This window comes from Heloderma suspectum, chromosome 5, assembly GCF_057233095.1.
Source record: "Heloderma suspectum isolate Gila_16-S chromosome 5, 16-S_ref, whole genome shotgun sequence".
Taxonomy (NCBI): domain Eukaryota; kingdom Metazoa; phylum Chordata; class Lepidosauria; order Squamata; family Helodermatidae; genus Heloderma; species Heloderma suspectum.
This window is the reverse complement of record NC_139462.1, coordinates 201336096-201354812: the sequence shown is the minus strand read 5'-3', so window position 1 is coordinate 201354812 and position 18717 is coordinate 201336096. Positions and strand designations below refer to the sequence as shown.

Genomic DNA, 18717 nt, shown 5'->3' with positions numbered 1-18717 from the left:
AAACTTCTAAATGTTTAGTTCATTCAAGTATGCTGTTTTGTTTTTTCCCTTTTGTCTATGTTTGTTCTGAAATGTTTTCACATTTAAATTACTGATACAGTCTGAAGAGCATTTTTAAAGTTACTTGAAAGAGCTAATTTTCTTATCCTTTTGTAGTTTGATCACAACAACTTTTCCAGACTTTCTTTCTTCTTGGGGGTGGGGATCATTCTTAGCTTTATAGCAATGGCTCAGACTAAGGGCTTGAAATAAATCTATGAAACTGTATAGTATTTCTATTTTTAAACTTGAATATAGCAACCAACATAGGAGGTAAAATTATATAATACTTATCCTGTTAATATTTAGCAATAGAAATTAGTTGAATACTTTGCTCTGACCAACAATAATTTAACATTTGTCTAGACCAAATGGATGTTTAATCAGATTCTTAGATTTGTTGAATGTAATCTTTTTTATACAAAGTTTTATTTTTTAAAAAGATGGCAAAAAAAATCATTTTTCCCATTAATCTATCTCCAAGGTATCAATTTAATAACTATCAAAGTAGCTACTGCAGTTGTTGCATTTAAATTGATTTACATGTCAAGACTGGCAGTTTAGCAGCTGCGCTATTATTCCTGGATCGGTCAATTTACTTGAGAAAAACCTACTACTGAGTCCTAGTGACCTGCATGACAATATAGGCCCTATTTCTATTCCTGTAATTAGGCCTGCGACTAACTCAGAATATTTTTAATTAAAATATTTTGGTCAATGTGTTGCACCAAATTAGGCCTTTCAGTGCAGATTTAATTCTGGAAATAGTGTGATTAGAATATTCAATGAGCTGTGCTCCATTTAGGGTTAATTCGTACATACAGTATTTTAAATGTCTCCATTCTGAGTGTTTTAAATAATAGACTTGTCAATTTTCCTAATAAAAGTTATTAGGTTGTTCATGCAGGTAAGAAATATATTGTGTGTGAGTTTTAAAAAAACCCAGTAATACAACACTTGCGAGAGAAGTAAATGTAGAAAGATTATGTGGTTTTTTTTTTGTATACATGACTTTTTATATGAAGCATAGAAAAAACCAACAAGGCAGAATATTCACCAGTTAAAATGAGAACTCTTAGCAGGCTACTATTTAAAATAGCATTCTTTTAAAGAAAATTCTAATCATGAATAAATTGCAAGTATATTCAAAATGGGTTTTCATGTCAAAAGTCAAAGTTCAATAAAACTGCACCTCCTTTGAATGGTAAAGGTTGTTTCTTCATATTTTATATAAATTAAGAAGTCAAAGCAGGTAAACAGATTTGGTGGTTATTGCCTTTTTACTGAAAATCATCCCCTTGTAATTCTTTTATTCTGGGAACATGAGCAGTGATTGACAGGTAGTTTGAACATATGGTTCATTGTAGAGAAAAAAACACTTCTCAAGTGAATCAATTGGGGGAGCTGTAAGAACAGTAGAGTCACCATTTTTATGCGGTCACTGGCGAACATTTCCACAGCAGCCTGGTTAGAATTCTGTCTGTCCCAGAAACCCAGATTAAATGTTGACAAAACATACAATTGCAGGGGTTTAATATTTTTAAAAAGCTGATGAGTAAAACAAAAGTGTCTTTTTTTGTCCTCTCTCATTTTTTTAAAAAAGGTAAATAAATTGTCCATTTTAAATGCTTCATGAAAGCTTATTTGTTTTTTGTTTTTGTCACTGTAGATATGATGATATTCTGATCAATGGGCTACCAGATTGGCGACAGCCTGTATTTTACTACAGGCGAGTGAGGAAAATGAGCAATGCAGAGTTGGCATTGCTGTTGTTCATTATCCTCACAGTGGGTCATTATGCTGTGGTTTGGTCAATCTACCTGGAAAAACAACTGGTAAGCATTCGTAATAAGCTTTTATCTAAAACCACTGAAAAAGTGTTCAGTCTTTTTAGATTTTTTCCCTGTTAATCTCTCTCTCTCTCCCCCCCTGCTCTAAATTTGTTTTTTAGTATACTTCTATGCAGTGGTACATAAATGGTTGCTTTTAAAATTTTTGCATGGTTTAAAAATAAAATGCAAGCTAATTTGCTTTATGTATTGATGATTTTTAGGGACCTGATTCTATCAGATAACCCAGTGAAGTACCTTTTAGAAACTAACTATTAGAGGCTAAACCAAGCCTTCCTTGTGAAATGCACAAATGTGGATTTTTTTGGGGTTTTTCCTCTGCTGCCCCCCCCCCCCCCGCCTTGAGTCTTGATGTCTGAAATTCATACTCACTCTGGCTTTTAATGTCTTAATGGAGGTTTCCTCCCTACCCCCAAATTGAAGTGTCTTTCAAACGTGATGAATGTTCCAAGGTTCGAATGGTAAAATGACAGAAGCAAAGAAATGTTTTAAATGTTGGTTCCTTCTTGTCTACTAGAAAGGAAAAGAGCATTATTTATATGCTAAATTTTTTATAATTTGAACAGTACTCATGCATTATCATCTGTTTGTTCTTTTTATATTTTCAGAACTACCATATTAAAGTTGTTGAATGAGAAAACAAGTTGAAAGCTTTAAAAAAAGAAAAAGAAAACTTTGATTGCTGTAGATACACACATGAGTGACAGAGTTGGACTTCATGTGTTTTTAAGGAATGGATGCCATGGCAACAGTTTTTGTTAGATGATTTTACTTAACCATGTAGCCCCCCCCAATTTGCATAAATGCTGTTCTGTTTTTTTCTTAATTGAAGAATCTTCCTAACAGTTGCAGAACACATGTTCGTGATAACCTCTAACAGTTTTTCTTTCTATATTAGGATGAACTGCTTAGCAGAAAAAAGAGGGAGAAGAAGAAAAGGGCAGGCGGGAAGAATATGGATGAAGTGAAACTTGGTGTAGACAAGAATGAAAGGTGAGGCACTTGGGAAAAGCTTTCCATGGAATTATTGTTTCTTCTATGATAGAAGGGCCGAAACAGTTTTTGACATCCAGGCACATAAAGTAGCATCTTGTGAATATTTTGATACTCCTTGGAAAGAATCTTTAGTGTGTGTAATTTTAATTAAAACTCTGAGAAGATGTTAATTATAATTTTGTAGACATAGGTATGAACTGATAGTATAAAACCACACTGGAGAGCCAGTGTGGTGTAGTGCATAGAGTGTAGGACTGGTACTTGGGAGATCAGGGTTCTAGTCCCCACTTGGCCATGAAGCTTACTGGGTAATTTGGGGCCAGTCGCTGACTCTCCACTAAACCTACCTCACAGGGTTGTTGTGAGGATAAAATGGAGAGGAGGAGGACCATGTAAATTGCTTTGGGTTCCTTCCAAGAGAAAAAAGGTGGTATATAAATACAATAACTAATAATACATAATACAAATGAGTATGCACTTTGGAGAACTAACTGCAGGTATGAAAACCTGTGCAGAATAAATTTAAATGGCAGCTTTAGTCTGTTCTTTTGTTTTAGGGGTAGAATTAACCAAAAGGGGTTTATTGAATGCAGAATAGTCACTGAGGCTTTTATTTACAGAATTTTATCTGCAATTACTTTGGCATTGGTTTTAGCTAGCATGGTTTAGGCTTAGAAGCAAGGAGGCATTAGTAAAATGTTCTTGCTCCTGTGGTTCCCCTCACCCCACTTTAAAGCTAAGAAACAACATGGGGGGAAACAGTGACATTCAGAATACTCCAAAAAATACCACCATTCCTTCTATTGATTCATAGAAAGAAATAAAGGGTTTAAATAGTTCACACAGCAGGGGCATGAATTGGATCAATGCAGGATAGAGAGCAGAGACCATTCTGTCTGTCTTCTGTTCTGATGACATCAGTGAGTAATGCTTCAGTGAACTGCAAATGACATTAATTTTTATGTATTGGTTTGTTTATGCTACAGTCTTCATATCTGGTTGTCAGCGCTTGTGACTGGTTTGGTGGTGGTTAGTCTCTTTTTTAGCTGAAGCCATCAAAAAGGCTGAGGGGTTTATTTTGTGAAGTGCAGACAAGCCCTGTGTTCAGGAAGGCACTTGGAAGATATTTGTCTTAACATCTTAATGATTATATTTTATATGAAAATATTTACATGTCCCCATGACAGGTTGCTGCTTATTTTAGCATTTCATGTTCCTAGTTCGAAGCTTTCATGGCAGGGCATGTAACAAGAAATATATATAGCAACGCCTGAAAACATTTTTATTTCTATAGATTACTAGAGAAACCACAGTGGCGGGACTTACTTCCGTGTAAGCTGGGAATATGGTTCTGTCTAACAGTTAAAGCGTTGCCTCAACTATTTCAGGTAAAAATGCAGTTCTGTGTTTCCTCCCCCCCGCCCGCTTTTTGGGGGAAGTTTTGTAACTCTCCCCCATTTTGTAAATCTCCTATGTTTTTGTTCTCATTGCATGTCCTACAATTTATTTATGGGAACTTTCTGTTTTTAGTAAAGTAACTACTTTGACCCAAGATAATGTTTTATAGTTGTAAAACATGGAGCCCCTGTGATTCCCATATGTGCATTGATTTATAAACACTGAAGAAGACATTGAGAGCTTGCTAAGTAAATGGAAAGGGAGGGCAGAAATCTCACTTTTAAAATAGAATTTCAGGACCAACAGCAGTGTGTTGAAAGACTTGCTATTTTTATTGGGGCCTAAAGCATTAAAATATTTTCTATATGGCTAATAAAATATATAAACAGGAATAGGAATTCAAGTTTCAGTAAGACAGGAAAGTAAATTAAATCTTATTCTGTAAATAGAGTATATTAAGCCTCAGTAAGTTGGCTGACCCCTCCCCCCCATCAGATTACAAATTATTTGAATAACTTCAAAGGCTTTAAAATGCTTAAAGCTGCAGTGCAAGGTTAAATATCTTGGCAGAATTTTGGAGAGGTACAGAACCAATTTAATATGTTGAAGTGGTGTGTGTGTGTGTGTTTGTAAGAATTGTAACTGGTTCTTGGCCACTATTATAAAACAGTTGTTGTTGTTCAGTCGTTAAGTCGTGTCCGACTCTTTGTGACCCCATGGACCATAGCACGCCAGGCCTTCCTGTCCTCCGCTCTCTCTTGGAGCGTGCTCAAGTTCATATTCATTGCATCGGTGATGCTATCTAGCCATCTCATCCTTTGCCGTCCCCTTCTCCTTTTGCCTTCAATCTTTCCCAACATCAGGGTCTTTTCCAGTGAGTTTGCTCTTCGCGTTAGGTGGCCAAAATATTTGAGCTCCAGTTTCAGTATCTGTCCTTCCAAAGAGCAGTCAGGGTTGATTTCCTTTAGGATGGACTGATGTGACCTCCTTGCAGTCCAGGGGACTTGTAAGAGTCTTCTCCAGCACCACAGTTCGAAAGCATCAATTCTTCAGCGCTCAGCCTTCCTTACAGTCCAGCTCTCACAGCCATACATTACTACGGGGAAAACCATAGGTTTGATTATATGAACCTTTGTCAGCAAGGTGATGTCTCTGCTTCTTACTATGCTGTCTAGGTGTGCCATAGCTTTCCTCCCAAGAAGCAAGCGTCTTTTAATTTCATGGCTACAGTCACCGTCTGCGGTGATCTTGGAGCCCAAGAAAATAAAATCTGTCACTGCTTCCATTTCTTCTCCTTCTATATGCCAGAAAGTGATGGGGCCAGATGCCATGACCTTCATTTTTTTAATGTTGAGTTTCAAACCAGCTTTTGCACTTTCCACTTTCACCCTCAACAAGAGGCTCTTGAGATCCTCTTCGCTTTCTGCCATTAGGGTGGTATCGTCTGCATATCTCAGGTTGTTGATAATTCTCCCAGCAATCTTAATTCCGAGCTGTGATTCATCCAACCCGGCATTTCTCATGATGTACTCTGCATATAAATTAAATAAGCAGGGCAACAATATGCAGCCTTGTCGTACTCATTTCCCAGTTTTGAACCACTTGGTTGTTCCATGTCTGGTTCTTACTGTTGCTTCTTGACCCTCGTACAGGTTTCTCAGGAGACAGGTAAGGTGGTCTGGTACTCCCATCTCTTTAAGAATTTGCCAGAGTTTGTTGTGATCTACACAATCAAAGGCTTTAGCGTAGTCAATGAAGCAGAAATAGACGTTTTTCTGGAATTCTCTTGTTTTCTCCACGATCCAGCGAATGTTGGCGATTTGATCTCTAGTTCCTCTGCCTCTTCGAAAACCTGCTTGTACTTCCGGTAGTTCTCGGTTCACATACTGCTGAAGCCTAGTTTGTAGGATTTTGAGCATAACCTTGCTGGCATGTGAAATGAGCACAATTGTATGGTAGTTTGAACACTCTTTGGCATTGCCCTTCTTTGGAATTGGAATGTAAACTAACCTTTTCCAGTCTTGTGGCCACTGTTGAGTGTTCCAAATGTGTTGGCATATTGAGTGCAGCACTTTAACAGCATCATCTTTTAGGATTTTAAATAGCTCAGCTGGAATACTGTCATCTCCGCTAGCTTTGTTGTTAGTAATGCTTCCTAAGGCCCACTTGACTTCACTCTCTAGGATGTCCAGCTCAAGTTCAGTGAGCGCACTATCATGGCTATCAGGGACATTCAGATCTTTCCTGTATAGTTCTTCTGTGTATTCTTGCCACCTCTTCTTAATCTCATCTGCTTCTGTTAGGTCCCTGCCTTCTTTGTCCTTTATCATGCCTGTCTTTGCACAAAACGTTCCCTTGAGATCTCCGATTTTCTTGGAGAGATCTCTAGTCTTTCCCATTCTATTGTTTTTCTCAATTTCTTTGCACTGTTCATTTAAGACGGCCTTCTTGTCTCTCCTTGCTATTCTATGGAACTCCTCATTCAGTTGGATATATCTTCCCCTTTCTCCCTTGCTTTTCGCCTCCCTTCTTTCCTGAGCTACTTGTAAAGCCTCCTCAGACAGCCACTTGGCTTCCTTGCATTTCTTTTTCTTTGGGATGGATTGAGTTGCTGCCTCCTGAACAATGTTACGGACCTCCATCCATAGTTCCTCAGGCACTGTCTATCAGGTCTAATCCCTTAAATCTATTCCTCACCTCCACTGTGTATTCATAAGGGATATGATTTAGGTCATACCATAATGGTTTAGTGGTTTTCCCCACGTTCTTCAATTTAAGCTGAAATTTTGCAACAAGAAGCTCATGATCTGAGCCACAGTCAGCTCCAGGTCTTGTTTTGACTGACTGTATAGAGCTTCTCCATCTTTGGCTGCAAAGGACATAATCATTCTGATTTCGATATTGACCATCTGGTGATGTCCATGTGTCGAGTCGTCTCTTGTGCTGTTGGAAAAGAGTATTTGCTATGATCAGCGTGTTCTCTTGGCAAAACTCTATTAGCCTTTGTCCTGCTTCATTTTGTACCCCAAGGCCATGCTTGCCTGTTCTCCCGGTGATTTCTTGACTTCCTCCTTTAGCATTCCAATCCCCTATGATGAAGAGGACATCTTTTTTTTGGTGTTAATTCTAGAAGGTGTTGTAGGTCTTCATAGAACTGATCAACCTCAGCTTCTTTGGCCTCAGTGGCTGGGGCATAGACTTGAATTACTGTGATGTTGAATGGTTTGCCTTGGATTCGTACTGAGATCATTCTATCATTTTTGAGATTGTACCCCAGTACTGCTTTTCCCACCCTTTTGTTGACTATGAGTGCTACTCCATTTCTTCTAAGGGATTCTTGCCCACAGTAGTAGATATAATGGTCACCTGAATTAAATTCACCCATGCTTGTCCATTTGAGTTCGCTGAATCCCAAGATGTCGATGTTCAGTCTTGCCATCTCATGTTTGACCACCTCCAGCTTACCTTGATTCATTGATCTGACATTCCAGGTTCCTAAACAATATTGTTCTTTACAGCATCGGACTTCCTTTTCACCACCAGACACATCCACAGCTGAGTGTCCTTTCGGCTTTGGCCCATCTGCTTCACTCTTTCTGGCACTACTTGGAAATTCCCTCTGCTCTTCCCCACTAGTATATTGGACACCTTCCGACCTGAGGGGCTCATCTTCCGGCGTCATATCTTTTAGCCTTGTGATACGTTCCATGGTGTTTTCTTGGCAAGAATACTGGAGTGGGTTGCCATTTCCTTCTCCAATGGACCACATTTTGTCAGAACTCTCTGCCATGACCTGTCCGTCTTGGGTGGCCCTGCACGGCATAGCTTATGGCTTCACTGAGTTACGCAAGCCCCTTCGCCACAACAAGGCAGTGATCCATGAAGAGGTTATAAAACAGTACAGTAAGACTTTAAAATGTTGGTGAATACTGTGCTCCTGTTATTAACACATTTATTGAATTTGGTTGAGGTGGGAAGGGAATGCATTTTTGTTGCCTAAAGCATCATAACACAAGATTTCCTTGAGTCATTTAAATTTTACACATGTTTCTTTTAATGTTGGAGCAGACCAGGGACAGCAAGGCAAGTTAAGCTTCAGAATTGCTGGTCATTAACAACCTATTAACCCAGACCTTGATATTACATCAGTATCTACGTGGATATCTAAGCTCTTACTGACTGTGGTAGTGCTGGCAGAGTTAAATTAAAAGCTGAGATGATGGAGCAGAGCAGGAAAGAAGAAGGGTTTTTTCCCATTAAGACTCCAGGCGTAAACTTTAAAGTGTGTGGACAATGAATAGCATTTGGGCTTGTATGTGATTGCCAAGGCTTCCAGAGAGATGGAGGATTTGGCACATTAAGTCTTTGCTTCTACTTGCCAGTATGTTCATAAGTAAACTGTTGGTGCCTGACTGGACCTGAAGCAGCTTTCGCGGGCCAGAGAGCATCTTCTCTTCCCCATCCCCAACTTTAGGAGCAAGTACGAATAATACAGCGGATTGGTCCATGGGACTGGGACTTGTATTTGGGCTTGGCTATGGCAGCCTAAGCAGTGTGGTGGGCAACGTTGGCTCTCTGATGTAAGCCTTCCAGCATAGATCATCAGGTGGTTGTGTGTAGAGACTGCTTAGCCAGTAAGGAAGTTTGGCAAGATATGTGTTGCACAGAGGGATAGGAAAAGCAAATTCAGGCTCACGTGGGTATTTAGGAGTATGAGAGGAGAAAGTGGTAAAAGTCAGGGGGCTAAGACTTTTTTCTGCATTGGCTACCTGATCTTTGGTTTTGCTCAGGAACGTGGGTTCTGTATCTGCAAAATCCTCCTCATTCTTAGTTATGGTAAATGCAAAGTTGAAAAAATAATAAAACTCCTCGATGATTTGTTGTCGGGAGTGTAGACAACCTGGTATTTATTACGGAGACATGGTTGGATGAAATGAGTCTGTCTGTACTGGCCTGACTTGTGCTATCCAGCTACTTAGTCTACCATCAACCTTGGGACAGAGGTGAGTGATGTGTGGGTGGCCATGATTCCTTTGGACTGTTTATCCTTGCACACAGTTACCAAGTGCGGATAGACTGGTCTTGGATGCCACGGACTGATTTGGGATACTGCTGGTGTACTGGCTGCCTAGCAGAGGCTCGAACTGAGCTGTGGGGGTGAACTTGAGACTGGTGTTTGAGATGCCATGATGTACTGGGTGACTTCAATGCTCATGCCAAGATGAGAGCTCTGAACTTCATGGCAACCTTGGTGCTGGACCAATTCATGTTGGGCCCTGTGCATTTGATAGATCATATGCTAGGTTCACTATTAAAGTAAGGATGGCCCATCTTTGAAATTTTATGGATTCTTTATGCTTCCAGAATGCTCTGAGGGTAGTAATGAGAGATTCTGGAGAGGGGGCAGTCCACACCCCAATCAGTTCGTGGAATATGGGTTGACTGAATGATCAACATAACTGTCCCCCTGGTATCATTCAGGCACCCTGCCTCCCCCCCCCCTTTTCATAGATCTTTAGCTCCATGGTTTACTGAGAAGCTGGGAGATATGAAATGGGTTGGGAGATGATTGGAGTGCTGGTAGTGGAATACATGTGCTTAATCAGATGGAGGATGCCATAGATCCCATCTTCAGGCCTATGATGTGACCATGATGGTGCCGAATAAAATCTTTGCTGCCCACTGCAGTACTCAAATGTATTCTGCTGAGCTTTTCTGGTTGGTGTTTGTCACACAAAGATGAGACACCAGATGGTGATGCTTCTTGAGGTTGCTGTGACAGTTTTGTACAATTCTCGTCTGGTTATAGTTACTCAGGTACAATCTGATTTTAGATGTTGCAGTTCAGTGAGAAACTATATCAGAGGTGACAGAAGCAGCCTCTTCTTGTAGTGGATTGGATCTGTTTGAATTGTTCTTCGTTGAGGATGTTGACAATGCTGAGGGTTGTGAAAGCTATTGCATGCTGTTTGGGTGCTTGTATCCTTACAGTATGAGATTGGAGCATCTACTGCTAGGAGCAGGATCTCTGTAGTAGAAGCCCTAAGGTTATGGAATGGCCTTCCTGTTGAGATTAGAGGGTGTTCCCTGCTCTCCACCATTTGAAAAGATGATTTTTTGTTTTTGGAAAGCCTTGGGTGAATCTGCTTGATTTGTGTTTGGTCTAGGTGGGGACTGTATTTCATTTAATAAGTCAATTACTATTGCCTGATATAATAAACATTGTTTTGTAATAAGTAAAATTATCTACGTAAGTCACTTTGAGCACAACAAAGGTGGCTCCTACATATTTTAAATAAATGGTAAAATGCAGAGGTGAGAGAGGTTGGAGCTGATTTTCCAGTTATTGGTGGGTATGGTTGTTGGTCCCCAAGCCTAAAAGAAGCAGAATGAGGAGGAGGCAAGCTGTGTTTTGCACCAGCTGAAGCTTCCAAAGGCACAACCCCGCACAGAGTGTATTGTAGTTTATCCTCAAGGTTACAAAGGCAATGATGATAGTGGCAAGATCCCCGTCTTCAAGAAGAGGCACAGCCTGTGTATCAGATGTAATAGATAAAAGATGCTTCTAGCAGCAATGCTGTGTGCTTCTGAGAATTCAGTCATACACTTGGACTAGGCACAAAATAACGAGTGTTATTTACCATGTCTAAGCTCATTCCTGATTAAAGCTGCTTTGTGTGGGGAGAGGAGAGCAAGGTTAGTTTATTCCTTGAAAGTTTTAAACAGCTGAATTGTTTTTTTTCTAACCTTAAAGGGTAAAGATGATGCTTCGTTCTTGAAATTATGGGGCATTTCCTCCCCTTCTCTCTCTCCCCCCCCCCAATTAAAAGAGTTCTGCAATTATGGTTTGATTCCAGAGGTCCCCTGTGAGAGTGCAAGCTCTCACTTCTGCACAGGGGAGCTTGTCTGTTTCCACCACTGTCCCCTGGCTGAGCACCATTGTACCATACCCCATGCCATTCTGAAGGGCTTCCCCCAAGCCTCTGGAATGGCTTGGCAGGGGGCATGTAGGGCTGTACCAGAAAGGGGAGTTGGTAACTTGCCCACTCGGTATGTGAGCAGAAGTGCCTTCCATATATGCAGGGGGGCAGGGAGGAATCTTTGGATCCAAGCCTGTTTCTTTTTAATACATCCTAAAAGAGATGTAAGCGGCAGGGTGGCTAAATATCCGTTTACATGAATCACGTTGCAAAGCTGCTACCCACATCTGATTGTCATTTATCCAACTGAATGTTTTCCATCGCTCCTGCCCCTTCTTTTCCTTTCCCCTACCTCTAATACATGAAGGCACTTAAAATAATTAAGGTAGTTCTTTACTTCAGAAAACTGCTTTGTATGCATGTCCACAGGTTAGCCGCTGTCATTTTTGTTCTCTGCTATGCCAGCTGTTCTCTGTTCTGTAGAGTTAGAAGAAAAATGGTGTGCAGGTTTCAAAGCATAATTTTTTGAGAGCTTTATTTTTAATTATTTTGTGGAGGATGGGAGAAGGCAGATTAAGATGGATTTCTGATATAAGGAGAGCTGTTACCAAGTGGTAGAAGTGCAATCTGTGCATCCTTCTAAATCCTTCCTCCAATGATAATTCTGAAGTGGGGCAGTTTGCAGGTCTTGCCTGCAGTGAGACCCATGTGCTTTGGAGGTCATCTCAAGCACACACATCTCTCATTGTGGGTGAAATTTGTAAATTGTTGGCAGTGCCAGGGGTCTTTTCCAGCCCTGCTACCTGACTGTGTTCAGTTTTGTTTACTTTGGATGTTGAGGATTGAACCTAAGATCTTCTCCAAGCAAAGCTCTTCTACTTGGGCTATGGAATTTGGTGCATGATTACTGATTACAAATAATTGCTGATTATTGTCAGGAATTTCTTCATGTTAGGCCACTGGTAACGCCTAAAGCAATGCTGCTTCCTCTTTTGGAACTTAATGATCCTGGATTCCTGCATAAAGATCTTCTTAATTGTATGCAGTTGCAGAGTTATGTGTAGCATGTAACTGGAAGCCCCCAAAGCAACCAACTAAAGAGCAGTAGATTAATAAAATTTGGATGACTATGAGTATCTATAAACTTATACAGCAAGTGCAGCAAGCAAGGAATCCTAACTTGAAGAATGGTATTATGGTACCATGGTTTCCATTCATTTCCTATGCTGAGGCAATTCAAACTTCTTATAAAGTTCCAACAAAGTGCAGTTGCCTGTATCTTTTCTGATTAATTTGCACAAACACACAAAATAACATGCTCCTTTTATAAGTTGTAGAACTTGTATTTTTACTTTCATTAGGTACTGAGCTCCTACTTACGTCATTTTATTGTAGATGTTCCATAAGCATATCTGTTATAGACTAAGATTTATAATTAGTGGATTCCTTTGTTTCATTAGTGATTTTGATTTATTATTACGTATGTTCTTCTTTTTGTTGCCTTTATTTTGTTAACCTTATTTCAGAATAAAATTTTAATGGGAAATTCAGTGCAAGGGAATGGGTATTTCTGCATTCCCCACTCTATAATGCAGTGGTAAGCAACCCAGTATCCTCCAGATGTTTTATTTATTTGTCTGTTACGTTTTTATACCGCCCAATAGCCGAAGCTCTCTGTTTTGGACTGCAGCTTCCATAATCCCTGACCATTGGCCATACTGACTGGGGAAGTTGTAGTCCCAAACATCTGGAGGGCAACAGGTTGCCTACCGCTGCTGTGATAGATCATACAGATGTTCAGCATCAACTTATGTGTGAACCCCATTACATAATTTGGGTGCCCTACTGTAAGTTAGAGTCATACAGGAAGCACTCACTCTTCCAGAGGGGTGTGCTGTCAACTTGATTATTTAATAAAACCACCCAGATGGCTTAATCAAGTGAACCAAATCTAAGTGGGGGAGGTGGACACAAAAAACTGCTAGGATTCTAAAGAGGGAAAATTCCTCCCTCATCCCCAGATTTGGTGCTTAGAGTTTTAATATATGAGAGCACTTGCATAACATTCTTCCACCGAGTTTCCCAAGAGACAAATTTCTTGGCACCTCCACCACCACCTCATTTCCTACCATCTCCAGTTACAGCAGTTTCCAAGGGAGAAGGGCAGCCAGGGGAAGGTGGCGGGGGGCGGGGGGATCCACAAGGTTTTGACTGAAGAGATGGGATTTTTCCTGATGTTTAGTGGCCCACATTTAAGGCTGCAGTGAAATATTAAGTGCTACTAAAAATCTTGCACTGGCAGAACAAGTTATGGAAATGGATAATCTACTTCATATCATGTCTTCACTGTGTGAAAAGAAAATAATCCTGACGCAGATTGAGAAATGAGAATTGTTTGTGAATGATTTGTGTGTGTGGGGGAAGGGGCACAGTGTTCATGCTGTGTTGAATCGAGTGTTTTTTGTTTTGTTTTACAGAATAATAAATCTCAGTGTAAAGAAACAAAACTGTAATAGATCCTTCACTTTGTTTGTTTTAGGGAAGAAAGTGAATTCTAAGGAATCGGAACAGTTTGTTTTGAAAACTATATATGGGGTGATAAGGTTGATTTATACTTCCTGAAAATTTTATATGAGACCATTAAACATTAACTTGAATGTCATAATGCAGCTAAATGAGATACATTGCATAATTAAGAGCATTGCTCACAAAGACTGCAGTCCTTAGCACTCCTACTTCAAAGTAAGGTGCATTGACATCAGTGTTTTCATAGAAAGCCTGGTTAAAATTGGGTTGAAAGTCATCAGAGAGCTCAGTGAACCAAAAGTGGAATTGTTAAGTGAAGGAAAACAGTTTAAAGAATTGCAATGCAAACCAAGGATCTGAAACAGAACACTATTTAGTTAAAATAAAACCCACAATTAATTAATATCTAAGGGGTCAAGAAATGCTATTTGTTCCAGTAAAATAACATGTTAAAAGTGTGGGTTCAAAGCATAGCTCAGTGTTTAAAGGTGGATGATTTGGGGAACTTGAATTACTCTGGTACAGTATTTTCCTTGTTGTAGGGAAGAAAACTTTTTTTTGTTTTCCAGGAAACCCTTTTGTGTCCACCCACACCCTTCATTTGCAAAATGTAGGCTTCCATTCTCTTTGCATCATAGTTCTGGATGCCAGAACTCTATTTTGCATCTTTTATTAGGTTTCCACAGTAGTGGAGCAGGAAAACTGCTCTCTGGTTTCCACAGAAATGATAGGCATTCAGTGAAGCTCTTGCATTACCTGCATTACTTCAGTTGTGAGGTCGCATGAAGACTTGTCAGGAATATTTCCCAGGAATGTCTGCACAAGTGCCACTGAAATGAATGGGAGCAGTGGAAGAGCATGGCTGTGTTCTTGCATAGTTTCCATTCATTTCACTGGGATTAATTATGTGGATTAATTTCCTGACTGTGCTGGTGGCAGAAGCCAGCTAATTCCTTTAAAAAAAACTATATAAATATATATAAATACTTTGGTTTATAATATAGTCTGACTCCTAATGTGGTTTCTAATTGTTTTCATTTGCTATTTTAATTGATGCTTAGTTGGCTTGTGCACTTTTATAAGCATAAAGGTGGGATGTAAGTTCTAATATAAATTAAATAATTGGGACAGTAGGCTTTTTCTTTTTTTAAAAAAAAAAACTTCTTTTCACTGATAAAAAGGACTGAGTTGAACACCCTTATTTCATTGCATGTAAACCAGAAGATGTTAATTATTCTTACAGATTTGTTGGCTAGATCCTGTTCAAGTCAGTGACCTATAGGTGTTCTAATTTTATGACAACATTGTGATTGCTTCAGGAGATACTGTTGTTTTGTTTTTAAAAAATGGTCCAGGGAGACAGCAAACAGATTGTGTGTATCTTTTGAATTTAAAAAGGCTGAAGTTTTCCTCTTTGAGAGAGCTTCATTTTGTATCCTGGCCTATCTTTTTGTGAGTGTCTTTACATCTCCCTTCATATTGTGCTGTGAGACAGATGGAAGGTTTATGTTTAAGTAACACACTAAAGAAGGACCGTCAACTATTATTGTATACGCTTGGTAAACAAGCCTACCAGTGTTCTTTATTTTTCTTGCAGACCAGTACCTGAATTCTGCACTGAGCAAGACAGAAGGGATTAAAGTTCAAGTTGTGTGCTTTGTGGGGGGAAGGGTTTTTTTGGAGCTTGTAGTTGGCTTTTTAGCGCGGGAGTAGTCAGCTGGCGCCCTGCAAACCAGATTCAGCCTTTCCGGTCTTTGGTAGCATTACCCAATTTCAATCAAAGTGCAGTCAAAATGTTGCAAAGGATGCCACACCACTCAGGTTTACATTTCTAATTGAGTTTCATATTTTAATATCTTTTCCATGCCTGGTTGCATGTGCTGCATAACAGAGAAGCCTTTCCTATTAGCTGGCACCAGCTTTATTATGGAGATTGAGCAGCCATGAACGGGTCAACCAGCGCAACAAAATATACTTCTGGGCCTTCACATTCTTTGGAGAATAGTGGCCTGCAGCAATACAGAAGTTGAGTATCCTTGATCTAGGGAAATAGATTGTAAAATGAAATACCAAAGTTCCCAGGAAATTGGCGGGGAGAATCACAGGGATCATTTTGAACTTATATGTAAATTTAAATATGCTGTAGCTCTGTGGTAGAGCACTGTGAAAAGTCCCAAGTTCAACCTCCAACATCTCCAGGTACGGCTGGGAAAGACTCCTGTCTGAAACCCTGGAGAGCTGCTGCCAGTCAGTGTAGGCAATACCGAGCTAGATGGACCAATGGTCTTATTTGGTATAAGGCAGTTTCCCAACTTCCTACTTCCTATTTATATAATATAAAATATTAACTCTGATATTAATCTAAAGTAGAGAGCTGAAAATGAATACATATGACTGTTACATTTGAAACTTTTCTCTTTTATTGTAAATATTGGATTAAAGCTTAGGAAAGTGCTTTTGGGGCTCATAATACTTAAAGAATAAATATGATTCAATATTGGTTTTGCATATTCAGAATTTGAAAAGAGAAGATGCTCTATATTTTAACAGTCTTTCATTTATTCAGAAGGAGATGAATATATTCAGCAGCATAAAGCTCTGAACATATTTACGTGTGTGTGTGTTTTTTTGTTACCATACAGCAGTTGAGTATATAGCCCCCTCCAACACACAAATGTCTTGCCCATGTGTTATAGAAATATTTTTTTATAACTAGTCTATGGTGTAATGATATCACTGGAAGTACATGTTCCATTTTTAAACATTGGATAGCATCAGCCTGATCTCTTATGTGCTATGATAATTCATACTATAGGTGTTTCACAATTAATTATTAGTCTTTGCCAGCTTTGACTACTGAAAATTGTATTTGTTTTTCTGTTCTTTTCTGTCATTTTCATCTGAGCCTCAGTTCCAATTGTTCCATGATTGACACACCAGAGAGATTGACAGATACCCCTTGGAGTCTGATGTCTGGAGGTCGCATAAGCAATAATAGATTCTGTTCCAGAATTTAGCATCAAATATTGGCTTTCAGTGTCAAAGGGGTTAAAGTTAAATGCTGATTGACTGTGTCTAAGATGAATCCATGGCAAAAGCATCCATGGTATATTGGTTCTGTGCATTTGAAATAATCTCCAAAACTCAGTATGGAAAATGATTAATGATCATGTTTTGGTAATTTACTAATAGTGAAATAAAGCCCAGTAACACATTCAGGTCTCTTTGTGCATAAGTATTAAATAATTTCAGATGGGAAAAACACAAATATAAAAAAACATAAAACTGATATATTTACTTGATTTTGGAAAGGTCAAAATGCAGGCATTCTGTTTGTTTTTAAAGTACTAAAGTTACTGCCTGTCATTTTAAACATTTACCTTGAATTGTGCTGTATGTGTACACACTGCAGTTCTGACCTTCTGAAGCATAGGGCAAGGGGTTACTAGGCACTTAAAAGAGCCGAGGCCCTGACCCATAGGACACAAATCTGCATAAAATTTACATATGCTTATTTATATCTGCACATTTAGAAATAATTACCAGGATTTCTTTAGATGCACAGAAGCCAGCCAATTAATTTCTCATCCAGATCACACCAAATAAAATTAATTATTTAATTAATTTGAACCACACTCCCAGATCAACCTAAATCTGTAGTTCCTCTTAGATTACAATGAATTTGCAATGGCTGTGAGCAGGTCTGGAGCATGCACAAAAAAGAGTGGTTGATAAGTTTTATCATGAGCCCTTTCATGCACACACCCATGCAATTAGGCTTAGAAAAAAAGCTGTCATTAGCACCAAAGGAATTTTTCTGAGTTTAATAGCTATGCATGGGAGATTTTTTGGTGGGTGTTGCAACATGTGGGAAAGAAAGGGTTAACCCTTCCCTTCCCAGCTGTGATACCCCTTGAAAATTGCTCCTGCATTGCAATTAAGCTGTTGAACAAAACTTCCTTGGCACCAAGGAATACTCAAAGCTCTGGGAAAAAGACCCAGAGCTCTAGTAAATAGATCCAGGTCCATGCCTAGCAACGCCCCTGGCCTGGAGCATATGCGTTGTCTTTATGGAGGGATTTATTGTGTTCTCTTCACTTCATGTGGTTAAAACACTCTGTTGTAGGTAAGAGCTAGATAGAAAGTTCCAGTTTATAACCTGTAGCAGAAAAATCTCTACCTACAATGGCAGAATTACTTCCCGTCTGTCTAACTCCATATTTCTTTCTGTTTACTGCCTCAAAATGAGCAAGTTAGTTTGTCAAACATGAGGGTCGCTAAATATAAATTAGGGGCAATCCCATTAGAGCATTTTGCAGCCATGGCAGGGATCTACAAAATGTGGCCTTGACAGCCAAGCCAGAAATGGTGATCACGAGGGCCCTGCTCTTTCCCTTCAGTGCAGTCCTATGCATTTTTCCTCAGAAGCAATTCCCATTACATTCTATGGAGCTTACTTCAAGATAACATCCATAGGATTGCAGCTTTAGTCCCTGACATGGGGAAAGGGAGCAGGAACTTTTTTTTTTTGGCCCTGGCCAGCTAAAGCACTCTGAGTGCCTCAGCCACCTGAATGAATCATAGAATAGTACGGTTGGAAGGGGCCTACAAGGCCATCGAGTCTAACCCCCTGCTCAATGCAGGAATCCAAGAATCCAAGTCAGAGCATCCCTGACAGATGGCTGTCCAGCCTCGTCTTGAATGCCTCCAGTGTGGGAGCGCCCACCACCTCCCTAGGGAATTGGTTCCATTGTCGTATTGCTCTAACAGTCAGGAAGTTTTTCCTGATGTTCAGCCGGAATCTGGCTTCCTGTAACTTGAGCCCATTATTCTGTGTCCTGCACTCTGGGATTATCAAGAAGAGATGCTGGCCTTCCTCTCTGTGACAACCTTTCAAATACTTGAAGAGCGCTATCCTATCTCCCCTCAGTCTTCTGTTCTCAAGGCTAAACATGCCCAGTTCTTTCAGTCTCTCTTCATAGGGCTTT

General features: G+C 39.7%; 1 protein-coding gene across 6 annotated transcripts in view; it reads left to right on the top strand.

Annotated features, from left to right (window-relative positions):
• DNAJC1 (DnaJ heat shock protein family (Hsp40) member C1) overlaps nucleotides 1-18717 on the top strand; it is a 120644-nt gene that overhangs the window by 37644 nt on the left and 64283 nt on the right. For all 6 annotated transcript variants that reach the window (XM_084859037.1, XM_084859036.1, XM_084859038.1 and 3 more), the window contains 3 exons: nucleotides 1709-1874; nucleotides 2788-2882; nucleotides 4180-4273. In XM_084859037.1, the coding sequence (XP_084715163.1) occupies nucleotides 1709-1874; nucleotides 2788-2882; nucleotides 4180-4273 (355 nt within the window). The remainder of the gene's footprint in view (nucleotides 1-1708; nucleotides 1875-2787; nucleotides 2883-4179; nucleotides 4274-18717) is intronic.